At 35.9% G+C, this 19621-nt stretch overlaps 1 protein-coding gene across 5 annotated transcripts in view; it reads left to right on the top strand.

The window, feature by feature from the left end:
* Positions 1–19621, top strand: part of Pcca (propionyl-CoA carboxylase subunit alpha) — a 402547-nt gene that overhangs the window by 16863 nt on the left and 366063 nt on the right. For all 5 annotated transcript variants that reach the window (XM_023560628.2, XM_023560629.2, XM_003477596.5 and 2 more), the window contains exons 2-4: positions 2000–2077; positions 8506–8553; positions 8666–8734. In XM_023560628.2, coding sequence (XP_023416396.1) covers positions 2000–2077; positions 8506–8553; positions 8666–8734 — 195 coding nt within the window. The remainder of the gene's footprint in view (positions 1–1999; positions 2078–8505; positions 8554–8665; positions 8735–19621) is intronic.

A 19621-nucleotide genomic window follows, 5' to 3' on the forward strand; every position in this document is an offset into this window, starting at 1 on the left:
CTATTTTGAGTTCATTGTTCTTTTAGTTGGTAGTGTAAAGGTTTTATTTTATAAATGGTATCTTTCATGTCTGTTACTTTCTTTCATTTTTGCTAGAGATTACAATTTGCAATTTGAGGCTTAATTGCTTACATCTTTAGAGTTCATGTTATTTTATTTATCTATTTATTTTTTATTTTAAAGATAATAAAATGCAACAAAACAAGACAGAACAAAGCCAATCAAGACAATGCAGTGAAATTGGTATAGAACTTCAGAGCAGAATGCCAGAATAACAATAATAGCTACCATAGTAAATCTCGTTATCTTCACAGTAGTTGTCCATTCAGTCAGGTATAGCAAAATCAAACCAAAAACAGAGCACTATAAAACCAACCCAAACAGAATATTGAATAGAGCAAAACAATCAGAACGAACCAAAACTGTGAAAACACCGTTGGCCTTCAAAGCAAGATGGAAATCCCCCAAATTTGCTATGTTGAGGAGCTGGGGATTTAGCTCAGGGGCTTAAGCACCTGCCTGGCAAGCGTGAGGTCGTGAGCTCAATCCCTGGTACTGCAAAAAAAACCCAAAAAACAAAAAACAAAAAAACCAAAACACAAAAAACACCACAAAAACTCCAGAAAAATCTCCCAAAACAAATTTGCTGTGTTGCATACTGTCATCCTCCTAAGAGATGCTCAGACCTCTGGCCCAGGCCTGCAAAATCAACCAGACAATACAAGCATTTAGGTGCTTTATGATCCTTAGTTGCTATCAACTCAGCCTATCCCCCAAACCGGCTGGTTGCTTGGAGGGTAACCCTCATGGGAGGCACTTACTTTGCTCTTTCTGGAGGCTGAGCAGCTTGCAAGGCTTACCAGAAAGGCTGGCTGGTTGGCTTCTTGTTGGATCCTCCTAGTTCCCAGCATGGCTGATTCTCGGGAGGTGCTGATTTTTCTCCCTGGAGTTTTTTTTTTTTTTTTGTACCAGGGATTGAACTCATGACCTAGCACTTGGCAGGCAGGCACTTATGCCACTGAGCTAAATCCCCAGCCCTCTTGAGTTCATTTTAAAATGTGTTAAAAACATTATTTCTTGAGTGATTATCCTCTTAGAAAATTAAGAAAGATAGTACTGTATTTGCTGCTTTTTGCTTATTTTTTCTTCTTTTCCTTTATTTTTGAGTCTAGCTTTACTAGTGACTACTGGATAAATTGTTTTCTTAAACCTTGGTTATACTTTTTAAGTCATTTTCTTTCTTTCTTTGGTTCCCTCTGTAGTACTGGGGATTAAATTCAGGGACTTTGCACTGAGCTGTGTCCCTAGGCATTTTTAGTTTTTACAGTATTTTGAAACAGGTTCTCATTAAGTTGCTCACACTGGCTTGAACTTGCCCTCAGCCTCTCAGAGAGCTGTGTTATAAACGTGCACCACCATACCCTGCCAGTGAGTCATTTTGTTAATATTGTAAAGCATTAAGATGTACTGTATCCACATTTGTGATATATTAGTAATAACTTGATTGTTATATTACTTTTGCATTTTTATCAAATTCCTTTTGTGCCAGAAAAATAAATTGTGCTGAAAAAAAATCAGCAAGCAAAACACATTTTTATTATTTTGTGAATTGAAACTGCTTCAAGGATACACTCTTGTTTTATTTGGTAAAATTCTTTGTGTAGGTGACATTTGTAACTGTATTAGTCTCATGCTTATGGAGAACTTTCTTTAGATCTGCCTGGCCCATTGACTGTTGTTTTTGCATTTTTTCTGGAGATTGTTCTGATACCTTTGGTGTTTCTTATGTGTCCAGAAGATAAGTTTGTAGTTATGACCATTTCCCAAAATTACGGTATTTTGCTTAGAATTATGTATAATGACTGATAAAACATTTTAGATAGACATAAGCTGGAAGAAGTACCCTGAAAAAATATTTTAAAGCTCACTTATGCATTTATTTCACTTTTTTTAGAACAGAAATATTTTATTTCATTTTCTTTTCCTTCTTTTTTTATAGCATGTTCCACACTGTTCAAGACAATGCTTAATTGTGTCCCGTACTCTCAGTTCAGTGAGACATACTCCAGATGAAAAAGTAAGTATTTCGATAATACGCTCAACAACTAGGTTATAATGGTAAAATTTCCTTGTTTTCATATTATGTTCAGTGGACAGGTTAAATTGTATTAAGGCGGGTATCAGGGATTTACCTCAGCCGTATAAGTTGCGCAGCCCAAGGTTGTGAGTTCGATCCCCAGTACCCCCCCAATCGTGTTAAGGCTGAGTAATTATGTATTACTCTAGCATCATAACTTCCAATCTTTGTTCCATTTTGCATTGTAGACCACAAACTGTCTTTTTAATTTTGTATTTATTTCTATACCAAAAATTGAATACATTTAATGTTTCCCTTTTAGCAGAATAGTTAGTATAACATTCTTTTTCAAACACTAGGCAGTTGGAAGGTTTTAATTAAACTATTGGGTTTTTTGTTGTTGTTGTTTCATTTATTTAATGTGTCTTATTTGGCTTTAAGGCAATTATGCATATTGAAAATTTCTGGGCAAAGGAATTTCAACTAAAATCATGATACGTGATTGTATTTGGCAGTTGTAATAGAGCTAATGGGATTTGAAGTGTTGATCAGAAATAAAACATGGTTTCCTGATAATGTGAGCATCAGAGAGGTCTGGAGAAGAGTTCTGGTTGAGACTCTACAGCATTATTGTTCTGACAGTATAACTGGTCAGAGTGCCAGATGAGTCCACACCAGTTGACCCTGTCTCAAAAAAATTATTTTGATATACAAGCAGTATTAATATTCAGACACTTTAGATCTTTTTTCTCCCTCTGAGGGTCTTACTATGTAAGTCAAACTGGCCTTGAAGTCACTATGTAGCCTAGGTTGGCCTCAAACTTTCAATAGTCCTCCTATCTTAACCTCCTAAGTGCTGGAATTACAAATGTGTGCTACCACGTCTGGGTTAGATTTTGTGTGTTTGAATAAAGTCTTCTGAATCCAGTGTATCTTTTATACTTTCTGGGATGACTTAGTTTGACTAGCCTTTGAAGTGCTCAGTATCTTCATGTAGTTAATACCTACTACATTGGATAGTGCAGGTTTAGATGGATTAGGTATGAATAGAATTTGCTTTTATGAAATCTATAATTTAAAAACTTCACCAGAGGCAATATACATTGAAGTTCTTTTGTATTTGTTTGTGTACACTTGTATCGCATTGCAGTCTAAAGCTAACCAGCTGTCCTAATTAGTAACACTCTTGGAGTACTTAGTTTCCATTTAATAAATAGGGCATATAGCTCAGTGGCACAGTGTCTGCCTGGCAAGTGTGAGGTTGTGAGTTTGATGATATCATGGTATCAAAAAAAGGTCCATTTAACATAGAGGCCACAGTCTGGAAGGGGGAATACTACAAGTGGTTCAGTCATTTTTCTGTAATCAGTGGTAGCAGTCCTCCCTATAATTGGTGCTAGAAATGGGCTCTCATTGATAAAATTAATAATATTCAAGATAACGTGTATTGGCTATTTTAAACAACTTTTCAGGCTTAGTAGAATAGTACTGTACAACAATCTAGTGACCTTTCATTCTTTACCTCTAAAGATAACACTCAGGGTTGACCCCTAAATGAGAGTCTTTATTCAGCCAGTGGCCTGGCAGATTCTTGATAACTCTGATGGTGTGGATGTGGATATGAGGTGAACTCTGTTCGCCTCAGTTGAGAATTGTTCTTGTTGGATCATTATGAAGTATGGCAATTTGAGACTTCTCTGAGCTTGTGGAGTAGCTTTTAATATTCTTTTTATGCCTGCTGGCAGAGTTTGGTCTAGGACTTCTTTTTGCTCTCATTTCATAGAAAAGTTAAAGGCACAGCCGATTTACCTTCCATGTTGGTGACCACTGATGATTATTAAAAACTAAATGATTAAATGTCATAACTGTCTTGGCTTAGGACATTTAAAAAGATAGGAGAGCCCCTGGGATCTAGTAAGAGGGACTTATTTTGTTGCAGATACCTGAAACCAAATCTGTTACTTGCTATCTTTGCTGTCTACTTTGTGTTAGATTTGCCTAAAGTAATTGTAGAGAAATTGTATGGCTTCTCTAACCACTGGTGGATGTTTTTTCATACTTACTGGTTAGTAGAGGTGTGTAATCAGACCAGGTCGGTGGCCATATCCTTCACTTGGTGGTGTTTAATTGAGCTTTTCTCATTAGGGACTCATTCTATCCTTGAAGCCAGCCATTCATTAAATGCTAATCTGTTTTGTTTATTGTTACAGTCTGAAGTGCAACTTGACCTGTTCTTTAGCACTATATGTTTGTTAAATAAATTGCTTCTTATCTGAACCTATCATTGACCTTCCACATTTTACTAATGATTTGTATCATGTCACTGAAACAAGTGAAATTTAATCATTACCAAATTGAAATTAATGGTAATTTAGTTGAAACAATACCAGTTTCATTGAGCCTAAAGGTAATATGAGCCAGTACTATGTGTACTACAATGTGGTTTTCATAATAATAATTTTAAGTGGCATTAATAATACAGTGTTTGAAACACACTGATATATCATTAATCTTTTGATTTAGTAAATCATAGTGTACTCTGATGTGACTGAGTATAAACTCCAGCTTCATTATCAGTTAACTTTGTAAGTAACTTGGGCAAAGTGATTGGGCCTCACCAAGCCTTGATTTTCCCACTTGCAAAATGGACATATTATTAGAATTGACTTTATAGGCTTTATATCCTTTATAGGATAAATGATTGTAGTAGATGGATTAGTGTACAGCAAGGATTTGTTCCAGTGCTAGTATAGAGAAAGCACATACCTTACATATTAGCTGTTAAACATTATCTTTTTTTTTTCCTTTGGTACTGGGGATTGAACTCATGACTGAAAGCTCACCAGACAGGTGCTTACACCGCTGAGCTAAATCCTCGTCCCTTAACGTTATCCTTAGTAATTCATTTTGTTCACTTGGACCCGTGGGCTCAAAAATCCCTTGATAGTAAGCGTAAGCTGGTGCAGTCTTAAGCTGTCTTCCTCTAGGACTGATGAACTTGCTCATCATGGTATGCCCCTCTCAGAACTCTTCGATACACTTAGTAGCTGGGGTTCTGGTGCCACACCTCCACCAAGCATCCAGTGGAATGTGTCAGCTCAGTTCTTCTGTTGGTCTCTTGGTGGAGGGAAGTGCCAGCTATTATTTTAGACCATACTTGTGAAGGTCTAGTCCTAGGGAAGGAGAAGGAAGGATAGAAAAGAGAGAATGGATTAAAAAAAAAGAACTCAATGTCCTGAGGAAACTTTGTATTCCTGATGCCATCATCAACATAGTCACCAAGTGGCTGCTTTGCAAGCCCCTCTATATCTCTTCTGATGTGTGAGAGCCCTTCTGTCTTCAAGGTCTGGCTTCTGATTTATAATTGTGGTTTCATATTTTCCTCCCCTTTAGTGTCCCACACTTATGGTCTACATACAGCAGAAAGTCTTAGTTCTGTAAATGACAGTTAAGTCTTTTCATCATCTGGACTTTTTGTCCCATAGCTTTGTTTATTATAACTCCCATACATATTGAGTGATTGAGCCACACTAAAAAAATTGTTGTAGTTTTTGGTGCTGCCTCTTTTAATGTCACTGTCTTTGCACATCCTCCTTACACTTTCCTTTCTCTCTACTCGGCGCGTTCTGGGCATAGTTTTAGTACAGGACTTGAGACCATTTGTTATGATAGTGCCACTTTGCCCATTTGATGTTTGCCTAAAGCTGTTAATGCAGATGGTGAATTTTAAAGTTAGTTTAACTGATTTATGTATATAATCTTCATTATGCTTAGCCTATCTGGTAGAATATGCAGGAGATTGTTAACTGTCCTTACCTTTCGGGCAGGCACCTGAGTGTCATTTTAGTACTTTTAAAATTCTTAACTATATGTGTGTGTGCTTTATTTAAAAGAAAATTTTATGACCAGCAGATTACTTGATGGTTGAGGGTGTAGCTCAGTGGCCTGGCATGTGTGGCTCTGGGTATAATCCCTAGCACTCCCCACCCCAAAGATCAGTTGATATGATGAACTTTCTTGGCTTTGTACACTAATTAGAAATATATAAGTAACTCTGAAGAGAGATCTTTCAGGTACAAATAATTTGTTTTGATAGAGTTTTTTTTTTCTCATTAGATAGGGCCATACTCCTGCATTCCTGACTGCAGTCTGGCCTGTGGCCCAACTAGGTGACAATACCTATAGCTAATACTTACTGAGTACATACTACATTACATTCTGAATACTATGCAGAACAACATAAGGATGTTAATTTACCAGTCTCACAAACTCTTGTGGTAGGTACTTTTATTACCCTTTTATTGCCAGGAAATGAGGGTCAAGAAGGATATCTTACCCATAGAAGGATGCGCAGAAGAACATATGAGAGTGTTAGAGTTCCATCCCAGCAGTTTGGCCTGTGGAACAGAAAATAGAATGGGATTCTTATTTAATCTTTATAATTTCATCATCATTTGTGGTACATATTTAACAGATTTTTGATGTATAACATCTAGCAATGCTTTTCATGGTGCATTCATCAAATGCAGTCTGTAAAATACTTCATAAAACCTTTACTGTGTGTGGTGATGCACACCTGTAATCCAGCACTCAAGAGACTGACAAGGAGAATTTCTTCTAATTTGAGATCAGCTTGGGCTACATAGTGAATTCAAGACCAGCCCAGAATACATAGTGAGACCCTATCTGAAGCACAAAACAAAACAACAACAATAACCAAAACTTTGCAGTTTTTTTTTTTTTTTTTTGTCTTTTTCCTTTTTATTGATACCAGGGATCGAACTCATGACTGCCTGCTTGCAAGGCAGGCGCTTATGCCGCCAAGCTAAATCCCCAGCCCCCAACTTTGCAGTTTTTAGTACAGTTCAAGAAAATATAAGGACCTGTTTTATTAGATATTCTTACTGTTTAATAGCTATTTACTATGATCATTTAGATACAGAAAGGTAGATGATTTTGAATCTCTGAAGTTAGTGTAGATTATTTTCAGGGCCCATATGATCTAGTCTCTGAATGGCTTGGGTTCCATCAGGTTAAGAGTTCACTAGTTTTTAAGACTGGTCTCAGGTTGGTGAAATAAGTCATGTGTGATATAATATATAACCAAGACTGGAAAACCTTTTCCAACTCTAAGATTCAGGGTTTTCCCTTCAGGTGGAAATGCTACCTTGAGATATATTATTGTTTTTATAAAGATCACATAAAACTTTAACTTTGCTTTTAGAAATATAACAAACTTTTTTATAGTTACGTATAACTTTTGATTTACCAATTCATAAAAATTACATACTTACATGCATTTCATCCAAATTACTTATAATTGTATACCTATACAATTATGGTATGTGTGTATTATGAATATATGTTTTATAAAAGGGATTAGCCTACGTGATATTAGAGTAGGAAAAAACCCATTAAATCTCTTTCATTAGAGTGTTGTCCCTTCATATGTGTGGAAATCAAGACTTTCAGAGACTCGTAAGATCTGGCTTGGGATTTAGGTCTCTAGATATACACTGGATGCAACCACTGTTATCTAACATCAGCTGCTTCAAAATTTGATGGTTATTTAAATTTAACACTGCATTCAAATGGGATAACCTGGTTGATCTGGACATCTTTGAATATATAAGTATAGTTGATGTCAGAGATACAGAAGATCTGATGTAACCCAAAAATACATATATAAATTATACTTACTAGACTTTATTTCAGTAAACAATTCAAGACACTTAGGATTCCCCAGAGTTTAGAAAGTATTTTTTAAGCAATTTTTTTCTTTTTCCTCTCCTCTTTTTCTACTACTACTATTACTACTACTACTTTTTTTTGTTCTTCTTCTTCTTCTTCCTCTTCTTCTTTTTCTTCTTGTTCTTGTTCTTGTTCTTGTTCTTGTTCTTGTTCTTGTTCTTGTTCTTCTTCTTCTTCTTCTGCTTCTGCTTCTGCTTCTGCTTCTGCTCCTGCTTCTTTCTTCTTTCTTCTTTCTTTTTCTTCTTATTCATGAGACAGGGTCTCACTGTGTAACCCAGACTGGCCTTAAACTCATAAACCTCCTGCCTCAGTCTCCTGAGTACTAGAATATGTGCATGTGCCACCACTCCTGACTTGTTAAGCATTTTCTTGAAATTTTTAGGGAAATATTACTTGAAAATTTGTTATTGTTAATAGAATTTATAGATACTCCTTAAATCCACTTAGGACTACTTTAACCTAGTCAATTGAGGCTTTAATGAAGTAATTACAGGGCTAGATCCTACCGAACAAGTTTAGTTCTGGTTATAAATGAGCATATTATTTATAACATTTGATATTACCGTAGGAAGAAAATGCTTATTAGAATCATATCCATTGTTAATTGTGGTAAAATTTGCTGTTTTCTGGTTTCCAAGTAAGAGTAACAGTTTTTAATTTTTTTTTTCTCCATTCAGACTTTTGATAAAATTCTGATTGCTAATAGAGGAGAAATTGCATGTAGGGTAAGTGGAATTTGAATCATACTTCCAATTTTATTCTATGAAATTTATTATTATTAAATCCCTTTTAAGTATGAAATTCTGTTAATAGATAATACTAATATTTTTAAAATAGGTTATTAAGACTTGCAAGAAGATGGGGATTAAGACAGTTGCCATCCACAGTGATGTTGATGCTAGTTCTGTAAGTATATTTTTACTCAGTTTAAATTAGGACTTAATTTTGGGTCAAACAGAAAAAAATGAAAGATACTTTTTTTTCTTGGCCTGCAAAGGTATATTCAAGTTTTAAAACTATTTAATTGTTCACTTTTTATTAAGCTAAATAAAAGCATTTCTCTCTATAAGTGTCTTTAACTTTTTTTTTCCAAAGCTTTAAAAATTTAAGACCAGACTAAAAATTTGCCAAGTTGATTGTTGGTGGGCAAGCAGATTTAAGCAAACCATGAGAAAATTCAATTCAAAGATTAATGAATTGTTTACACAATGCTCCCTTATGAGAGCTTTTTTCCCCAGCATAACTCCACTATCACTAAGGGAATGCTATAATTGTTTAACCTTTCCTAAATGCATTAATGTGTTCAGCTGAAAGTTTGATAAATGAGAGATAGGCTGATGCTAATTGGATGTGAACAAAAGAAGGTATAGCATAAAGCAGTGAATGATAAATAATTTTATTTGGCATTTATAACACAGCGGGCATTTTTTAGCTGTAATGAACTATGATGAGTATAAAAAAAGATCCCATGGGAAAAGAATGTGAATTATTGGGATCTTATGGAATGAAATGAAGAGGTTATACTCTAAGTTACTGTTTTTTTTTTTTCATTCTTTCACACTATTGATAATTGGACATTCTGGTAATGTCAGCTTTCATGGAATAGTAATATAAAGAATTTTCAAATTTTGTGCTCTTTAAATTTTATTTTATTTAGAATTATGTTATTTTGTCTTATTGTAACTTTCTTTTTAAAATAGCACAGTGGAAATAATTGCAAACTAATTTTCTTTCGATGTTAAATATATAATGTATTTGACAAGTACATTTAAAATATTTGTCTTTTACCAAAAAGCAGTTAACTCTGTTTTGATATATACTATTTAATTTTTTAAATGTTTGATTCTCTGGCTTCTTTGATAAAGTTTAGCTATGATTTATATTCTTCATAGGATACTTTTGATTGGTACCTGAAGGCATTTATCACCTTCAAATTCCTCTAGTGAAAAATTTCTTAGTGTCCATAAATCTCCTAGTAGACTTAAAGCTTATGCTTCTTGTCTGTATGTATTTTCATTGCATTAACTTATGAAAAGTTTTTACCCATGGATAAATTGAAAGGAAAAAAATCTGAATTGTACACAATCATTTTTATTTGAAGTCTAATAGTAACTTTCACTTATTTGTTTTTCCATATTAAAGTGCAGTTAGTTCTCTATGCTGTATTCTTTTAGAGGAGACTATTGGTATGAATAATCAAAATTCATATTTCTATTTTTTTCCTATGTACTTATACTTCAGTGATGATATTATAGAGTAATCCATTTATGTAAGGCATTACGCTACATAGCATGGGTAACTTGCCTATTCTTATATTGCTAGCTTTGATTCTGTGCTAGATAGTCACTTTCTAGACTGCAAAAACTAGTTTTAAGAGAATTACTGTAAGTTTTACATCTTTCTCTCTTGTATCTTTCTCAAAGCAGATTTGGTAAGTTTATATTTTAAAGACTTTCAGCCATTTCAATCTGAAACTAGTAGTAAATATATCAGAGATTATAATATATAAATTAGAGTATGATTTACCAGGTCTCAGTGGAAGCATTTCATTCTTAGTCAGAACTCCAATGGCAGGGCCAAAGTGAGAAAAGGTATCTGAAGTCTGCTTCAGTGACAAGACTGAAAAGGTAAATTCCCCTAATAGCACTTTTTTTGCTTCAACACATGATCACAGAGATTTCTACCTTATCTAAATCAGCTTTATAATATCAGTACAATGAAGTCATACTATTCAGACTATTGTTATTGTCTGAATGTTTGTCTTTAAGAGGTTAGCATTTTAAATGTAGCTTGGTGGGGGCTGCAGATTTAGCTCAGCAGCATAAGCGCCTGCCTTGCAAGCAGGCATTTGTGAGTTCGATCCCCGGTACCGATAAAAAGGAAAAAGACAAAAAAAAAAAAAAATGTCTCTTGGAGTAAAAACAAAACAACCCCCCCCCCAGAAAACCTTACATGCTTTATGTTAATTCTATAAGTTGAAGCTAATAGAAAGTATTTTAATAGTTGGCTGAGTAAATTTTAGTTAATCAGGAAAATGTTTAACAATGTTTAACAATCACTACACAAGTTAGTAAGTCTTACAAACATGGGAAACCAATTGTAAACAATTGATATTTAAGGGAAAAGTGTTCCCTTAAAGATGATCTTGTGTAGTTTTGTTCTTTCAGTTTTTTCCCCTCCATGTCTTAATACTTAAGAATGGACTCTTAACACTGTTGGCTCTTCTCTTCCATATGAATTGTACGATGAACTTGCAAAATGCTGTGTTCCCCTCTACCTTGCCCTAACTTTTAGTTATTATGAACACACCTTTCTTTAACATGGTGTAGGGGGCCAGGGGTTTAGCTCAACTGCATAAGTGCCTGCTTGGCAAACGCGAGGTCAGGAGTTCAATCCCCAGCACCAAAAAAACCAAAACAAAACAAAACAAAAAAAACCCCAAAAAACAAAAGAAACCCCATGGTGTACAGGTCTTTTTGTGAGCATATATTTTCATTTCTCTGGGTAAATACCTACGAAGGAATTTCTGAATCATTTTGGTGGTACCAGGGATCGAACTCATGACCTTGTTTTTGCCAGGCAAGCCCTTATGCCACTGAGCTAAATCCCTGGCCCCTTCTGAGTTATTTTGTGGATGTGGGGTTGGCAACCTTTTTCTGTTTAGATAGTAAATGTATTTCTGTCTGGAGAGTAAATGTATTTTGATTTTGTAGGCCATTTTGTTGTCCACTGCTCCTGCTGCTTGGCTTCCTGCTTCTCCTCCCCGTTCTTCCCTTTTGGCCTCTCCTCCCTTTCTTCTTCCTTCTGCTTCTCTTGCTCCTTCTGTTCCTCCTGCTCCTGTTATTTTTCTTCCTCTTTCTGCCTCTCAACCCTTTAAAAACTTACAAACTACTGTTAGCTTGAAGGCTGTACAGAATAGTCCTTGGATCAGTTATGACTTGATTTGGGCAGGCAGTATTGTTCTAGATGCTAAAATAAATAAATGCATACCTAACTTTCTAAGAAACTCTGCAACAGTTCTGTAGCACCCATATCATACTTCAACCAACAGTGGGTTGTTTTTGAGACAGGATCTGGTTTCCTTGAACTCACTTATATAGACAAGGCTGGCTACAGAACTCACTGTGTTCCTCTTGCCTCAGCCTCTGAGTGTTGGGGTTACCAGTGTACCACACCGTGCCCAGCTTCAGCAGAAGTGTTTGAAAGTTCACGTTGCTCTGTGTTGCATCCTTGTCAATACTTGGTAGTAAAGCCTCTTTTAATGACTGTGAAGTGTTATCACATTGGGATTTGTTTCGATTTTCTAGATGAATATTGATAGTGGATATGTTTTCATATTGCCACTCATTTATATCCATTTTTGAAGTGTTTGTTCAAACATAATGAAAAAAATTAGAGTAGTATAAAGAATATTGGACCAGGGATTTAGCTCAGTGGCACAAACAGTTTCCTGGGAAGTGTGAGGTCATGAGTTCAATTTCTGGTACAAAAAAAGAAAGACTACCAATGTACTTTTCACCAAGATTAATACATCACTAGCATTTGGCATATTTGCTTTTTATATCTTTGTGGTATATATATTGTATATATCTTTTTTCCTTGCGTTGGCTACATAAGTTGAAAATAATCTACTTTATTGTGGAATTTTATCCCTAAATACTTTGGTCTCTATCTCCCAGAAATAAAAATGGTTTTCTACTTATCTATAATATCCCATGAAACCTAAGAGAATATATATATACCATATTCGTTTCCCCAGTTGACCCCAGATAATTCTTACGATATTTTTATCTGTAGTCCAGTCAAAGTTCATGAATTATATTTGGCTGTTTTAGGGTATTGTAGTCATGATTTGTAAGGGGAACAATTTAATATAGGACACATAATTTATAAGATTATTTTATAATATTCACCCATAGAGTAAAATGCAAAAAGAATGTGGGAAATTTGTCCATATACTAGAGACCCAAATAATCCAGCTGGGAGCTTGGATCTCTTGGCAATGTCCTGCATGAGTCCAGCTGAAGACCTAGAGCGCATGGCAAGGTCCTCTATGAGTTCAACTAGTGGCCTAGAGCCCAGGACAATATCTCATGCAAGTCTGTATCAAGGATCTCCACTGGGAAGACCCAAAGCCCAGTGATGAGAGCTAGAAAGTCTGCACCAATGGGGTGAAGATCTGTACCAACAGGCCAAGGGATCTGCACTGGAGCCAGGAAACAATGCTCACAATAAAGACCAGAGCTCCCCCGAAGAACTGTAGCTATCCTCAGCAGCCACAAGGACCTGACCTCCTCTGACAATGAGAACAGCTGAGTTTATATCAGGAAAACTAATGTGAAAAGCTTCTCTCAAAAATCAACAGTGAACCATCTTCCCATCCAGTTCTCCTTTTATGCTGTTGTCAGTGATCCTCAGGTGGGCCTTCCACACCCAGAGCCAGCGGGGTGTTACAAATTACCCATCACATAGGGCTTAGTTTCTTAATCTGAAATAATGTTGTTTTCTCTCATTTTAAAATTTGATTTTCATCCTCTTGAGGTTTTGAGTAATCCAAACCAGTTGGCTTATACTGTCTGGTTACTTCCTCATGAATGGATTTGGAATATTTTTGACTAGAATTCTCCCTAAGTGGGGTTACTTATTGTAGCATATCAAGAGGTTCCTTATGTCGGATGTTGGATTAACTGTCCTAGGTTTATTTATTTATTTATTTTGCATTTTTGGTACCAGGAATCAACCACAGGGCCTTGTGCTTGCTAGGCAAGTACTATACCACTGGGCTACATCCCTGTCCCTGGTTGCACTAAGTTCGATTGGTTTTATCAGATCTTTTCATTATAATGGTGAATTTTTCCTATTTTTATTTAGTACTTTCTAAGGTGAATCTTTGAATCTTGTATTTTTGTACTAATGAAAATTGCCTGAGTGGATGATTACTTTAATTACATTTGTCTTTATTGTCAGTTGAGAAATCTGTTTTCAGCTCTTTTTTTAATCTGCCAATGTGTTTTTTAGTATTGCTTTTTAATCTTTTTTTTTCTTACTAATTTTTGGTATACTTATTTAAAGGTTGTCTTAGTATATATTATTTTGAGGTCTAGTTGTCTATTTGTATTCCCCTGATGATGGATTTTTCCCTAGCATGTATAGATTTTGACTTGTGACTGTATATTTTATCTTTGTTTTTGAATTTCAGCATGGTTTGGGTTGCAAAAATGCCCTAGCAGGACAGGTGTTACATTTGCTTCTGTCAGGATTTCCAGTGTATCATCACTGATCTGGGACTCAATATTTCTTGGTATCTGTTGCTTGATTTTGGTATCAGAGTACTCCTGGTCTCATAAAGTTCTTGTAGTAATGAGGATAATGGGAAGAACAAAATAAAATTATAGACACAGGCACCCAGTATTCCTATCTGTTGAATATGCCTGTGGTTTCTAATTTCCAGAGGAGCTTTATCCTTATTTTGGACCACAGAGATATTGGTAAAAAATATTTGCCTTTTCATTGTGTAGTAGGTTGATTTGCTGTTCTGTCCCTCATTGAGAATAATGTGACACCCTCACTTCAAGTATTCTGGCCTTGTATAGAAATTTTTCCTTTAAATTTCCACTTTGCACTAAGTCTGATTCCCTTTTCAGAACTCAGTTATTTAGGTAATTGAGATTCTCACTGTCCAAGATTAGCTGTGATATCTGCTGTTGTTACTTTTTTCTTGTTGCTAAGACAAAATACCTGATACATACAGTGAAAGGATAAAAGGTTTATTTTAGCTCACAGTTTGTGGAGGTTTCAGTCCAGAATCGACTGGCTTCAAGGCAGGTTGGCACATGATAGAGGGGCAGCAGCTCATGGTGGAGAAGACAGCAAAGGCAACCAAGGAAAGAGACATTTCTTTCAGTTTCTTATATTGTATGCAGGCTATTCACCCTAGGATAGGTTAGTATTCACACCCTTAATCCTAGCCAGAACTATGCCAAACCAATCAGTGGACTGATATACTAGCCACACACTCTTAAGCCCAGCATCATTCACTCTAGATTCAGCCAGCTCTAAAAAAAGCCTTGAGACTGCATGAGGCTTTGGAGGAGTACTTTGACACAAACCATAACAGGATGGAATCTGGTTTTTATCTTTTTCTTTGTTTTCCATCCCTGGAGATTGTAGTTTATCAGCTAAACTATATATTTAAAGGATGTTTGTTATATGTAGGATTTTAGGTGTTTCTAGGGAGGATTGGCAGGTAATCTAGTTGGTTTATTATTGAGTTGTCTTAAAATAGTATGACTTCCTATTCTTTGTTGAAGAAGTTCCCTCACTTTATTTGTAAAATAAAGACTGACCTAGTGCAGCCTTGAAGTCAGGCTTTCCCCAGTAAAACTGTTCATGTGCAGTTATGAGAGTTCTGCACTAGGCCAGAGGCAAGTGTAAAGTGCTCCAGTGGGAAATAGTCAGGGCAGAGGAAAGCAAAATTGGAGTTAAGCCTCTTATTAAGCCATGAATTGTCTTTTATGTTTCATTTTCCAGGCTCTAGGAAAGCATCCTTATTGTTCTTTGAAAAGATTTGTGGATAATGGTTTATAAAGACAGTCCTAGTATAACACAGTATATTTAGCTGAGATTTTGATTAGGATTGTGTTGTCCTTCGGTCAGTTTGGGAGTTTAGCCATCTCAGCAGTTTTATGTGTTCTTCTCTGTGAACATGTGGTATCATTCCATTTATTTTTATTATTTTAATTTCTTTCAACAGTATTTTGTAGTTTTGAGAATACAATTTTGTGGTCACTTTGTTATATTTATTCCTAAGTACGGTATTTTACTTTTTGCTGCTATTGTAAGTAGTTATTTTCTTAATTTCTATTTTTGTTAATTGCAGATATACCAAAATAATTGTTTTCTTTGTAATGAGTTTGTATCCTGCTACCTTGCTGAGCTTGTTTCTTCTAATAATTTTTAGTAGGTTCTGTAGGGTTCTCTATAAGATCATGTCTTGTATGAAAAAAGGATAGTTTTACTTGTTTCTATTTGGGTGATTTGTATTTATGTTCTTGCCTAACTTTCCTGGTTTTAACTTCCAGAACTTTCTATGAAGAATCAAAATGATTTGAGCAGACATTCTTATCTTATTCCTCATTTTAGGGACTGAGCATCACTATTTTATTATGTTTGATTTATACGGTAGGGTTTTCACTGATTTCCATTAACAGGTAAAGGAAATTTCCTTCTAGTCTTACTATTTAGAGGAGTTTTTGTCATGAGCTGGTGGTAGAGTTTTTCAACTACTGTTTTTTTCATTTTCTTTTATTTTGGTATCTGCTGAGATCATGTTTTTGTTTTTTTGTAGTGGGATTCTAACTCAGAACCTTGCAGTTGCCAGGCGTCATTTTTTGTTTTTTTGTCTTTTAGTTTTTTGATATACTGTGTTGCATTAATTGGTTTTTGGATTTTGAATTAGGCTTGCCAGTATTTGGTTCTACACATGTTTCTAGGTGCAGTTTGTATTTTGTTGAGAGTTTTTGTGGCGTGTGTGTGTGTGTGTGTGTGTGTGTATGTGTGTGAGATACAGTTTAAACTTAGGGCCTTTGCACTGAGCAATACCCTTAGCCCTTAAAAATTAAAAAAAATTTTCTATTTTGAGATAGAGTCTCACTAAGTCAGTGGGTTGCCCAGGCTAGACTTGAATTTGTTTTTTGTTTTTTTTTTAATTTTATTTTGAAAGTAGTAAAAATGCAATAGCATAAGACAGAACAAAACCAATCGAGGCAATGCAGTGAAATTGATACAGGATTTCACAGTAGGATACTGGAATGTTAGTAGTAGGTACTATGGTATATCTCTTTAACTTCACAATAGTTGTCCAGTCAATTAGGTATAGCAAAATCAAACCAAAAATAGAACATTATAAATCCAATTGAGAATACTGAATAGAGCAAAAGAAGCATAACAAAACAGTGAAAACAACCTATGCCTTCAAACAGAGGATAGAAGGAAATCCCTCATATTTGCTATCCTGCATATGGTCATCCTCTCTGGAGATGCTGAGACATCTATCCCCAGTAGCTATGGGGGGGGGCGCGGGCGGGGGAAGGGTGCTTGATTTTCAGCCCGTGTGGCAGTAGGCTCACAGGTAATGGTTCTCCTCTTGGTCCTTGCCACAGGCACTTACCAAAAGGGTAGGTGAATAAGCTGCCTCTGAGTCCCACCATGGCCGGATCTTGGGAGTTCTGGGTAGACTTGAATTTGTGATCCTCTTGATTCAGTGTCTCAGAGTGCTAGGAAGACAGGCATATGCCACCACACCTTGATTTTATGCCCATATTTGTGAGAGATACTGGTCTGTAGAGTTTAGTTCCTGTGATGTCATTGTTTAGTTTTGATATCAGGGTGATCCTAGCCTCATAAGTTGCAAAGTTTTCTCTGCTTTTCTGTTTTAGGGAAGTGTTTGTGAAGTGTTGATTTCCTGTTTAGAAGTTTGGTGGCATTCACCAGTGAAGCCATCTGGGTCTGGGTTTCTCTGTGCATAGTTTTCTGGTTGCTAATACTCTTGTTCTATAAGTCTATTCAGGGTTTTCGTTCCTCTATAGTTATTGTTCATACTGTGCTTTTAAAAGTTTATCTACTTCATGTAATTTATATAGTTTATTGATATAGTGATGTTTACAATGTTTCCTTGTTGTCATTTTTATTTCCATAGGGTAGGCAGCAATGTCTCCTCTTTGGTTCCTGATTTAAAACATTCTAGTCTTAGTATTGTTTTGTTTTTCCTGATCACTGTCTTAAGTCTTGTTAGGCTTCTGTAATGTAATACCATAGACCAGGTGGCTTATAACCAACAGTAATTTATTTCTTACAGCTTTGGAGGCTGAGAAGTTGGATTTGATCTCTGGTGAGGGTGCCCTCCTTGTTCATAGATAAGGGCATCTGGTTGTGTTCTCACACACCGGGAGGAGTGAGGACCTGTCTTAGTTACTTCTCTCATTGCTGAAACAAAATACCTAATCCCCAAAGTTAAAGGAGGAAAAATTCATTAAACTCACAGTTTGTAGAGGCGTCAGTTCATTGTTGCTTGGCTCCAAGACAGAGCAGCATGGCAGAAGGGCATCACAAAGGAGAAACAGTTCATGGCAGGCAGAAGGCAGGAAGGAAGCAAAGCAGAGAAGAGTATGCCAGCAGCCTTTTTTGTGGTCCTAATATTCTATCCAGGATATATGCTTACACCCAAGGTGGCCCTTTCCCATTATCCATGCCCAGAACTATGCCAAGCCAATCAGTGGACTAATTTAATCACACATCCTTATCCCAGCATCACAAACTCTAGGTTCATCTACCTCTGAAAAGGTCTACCTACTACTGCATGAGGCTTTGTAGGGACATCTAGACCCAAGTCATAACAGAACTTCTCTGGCTTCTCTTCTAAGTTCACTAATGTCATTCATGAGAGCTCCTTCGCTACTATTTAATAGCATTCTTAGAAATCCTAGATGATACATCTAAATGAGAGGATAAAATAGTGGACAACAAAGGACAAAATAATTTATTATTATTATTATTATTTTTTGTCTTTTTGAGACAAGGTCTCGCTATGCAGTTCAGGCTGGCCTTGAGCTCACTTTGTAGCCCAGGCTGGTCTCGAACTCGCAACGATCCTCTCTCTTGTCCCAGCCTCCCGAGTGCTGGGATTACAGGCATGAGCCATCATGCCCGGCTAAAATAATGTATTATTGAGTTTCTCGTTGTACAGTGAACTGAATAATTATTTAGAAACAATAAGGAGAATTTTTTGGTGGGTGGTTAAAAAATAAAAAGTCTAGGTGGGGATGTAGCTAGGTGATAGACCACTGGCCTAACATAAATAGCAAGCATGCAGCCCTGGGTTGGAGTCCCAGCACCACAAAGAAACAAGCAACAAAGAACAAACCTATGAAAACAAATGCAAAAACCTTAGCTTTCATGTGTATATGTGTTAATAAGGTAGAAAATAGAATTTAAAGAATAAACAAACCTAGTGTAGTGGTTTACACTGTATAATCTCAACAGCTGAGGCAGGAGGATGAATTTCAAATTAGAGTGCAGCCTAGGCAAGTTAGTGAGACTTCGTCTCAAGATAAATAATATATAAGTGGGCTGGGACTGTAGCTCAGTGTGATGGCTCTAGGTTCACATCCTAGTTTTACTCCTGTGTGCATATACACAAATATACATACATAAATATGTACATACATATTTTATGGAGACAGTGAAACTGATAACAATGGGATATGAATTTTTTCAAGGTTTTTTTTTTTTTTTTGAAACAAGTTCTCATGTAGTTTAGGTTTGCCTTGAATTCACTATGTAGCCCAGGCTGGCCTTGAACTTGTGGCAGTTTTCCTGGCAATTTAGAATTTAGAATTTAGAATTTAGAATTTAGGATTGCTTACTTCTAATTTTTGGTTTGTGCATTGCTTTAGAGAAGATAAATACAAAGAGTGAAAGGTGTCTAATGGTTTTAATGACTGGGAGTTTCTACATGGCAGGGGAATCCTAGTTCATTAGTTTGTTAATTGTGGGCACAAAAAGGAAGAATTTAGAGATTCTTGTATGTATGCTCAAAATGCACATTAATTCATTCAGTCAAGTATATTTTATGTATAATGACTAGAATATTTCTCTACAAAAAAAGTAAAATATTATTTGGAGCAAACTGGTAAGGGTTTGAATTTTTTTAAAACAAAACCTAATTAGGTTAAATACAAAGGATAGAAAGTCATCATTTCAAATGAGGAAAATCTGTACTCTGAACTGAATTTA

Source organism: Cavia porcellus, unplaced genomic scaffold, assembly GCF_034190915.1.
Source record: "Cavia porcellus strain 051 isolate PalLab524CR breed Dunkin Hartley unplaced genomic scaffold, mCavPor4.1 scaffold_4, whole genome shotgun sequence".
NCBI classification, from domain to species: Eukaryota; Metazoa; Chordata; class Mammalia; order Rodentia; family Caviidae; genus Cavia; species Cavia porcellus.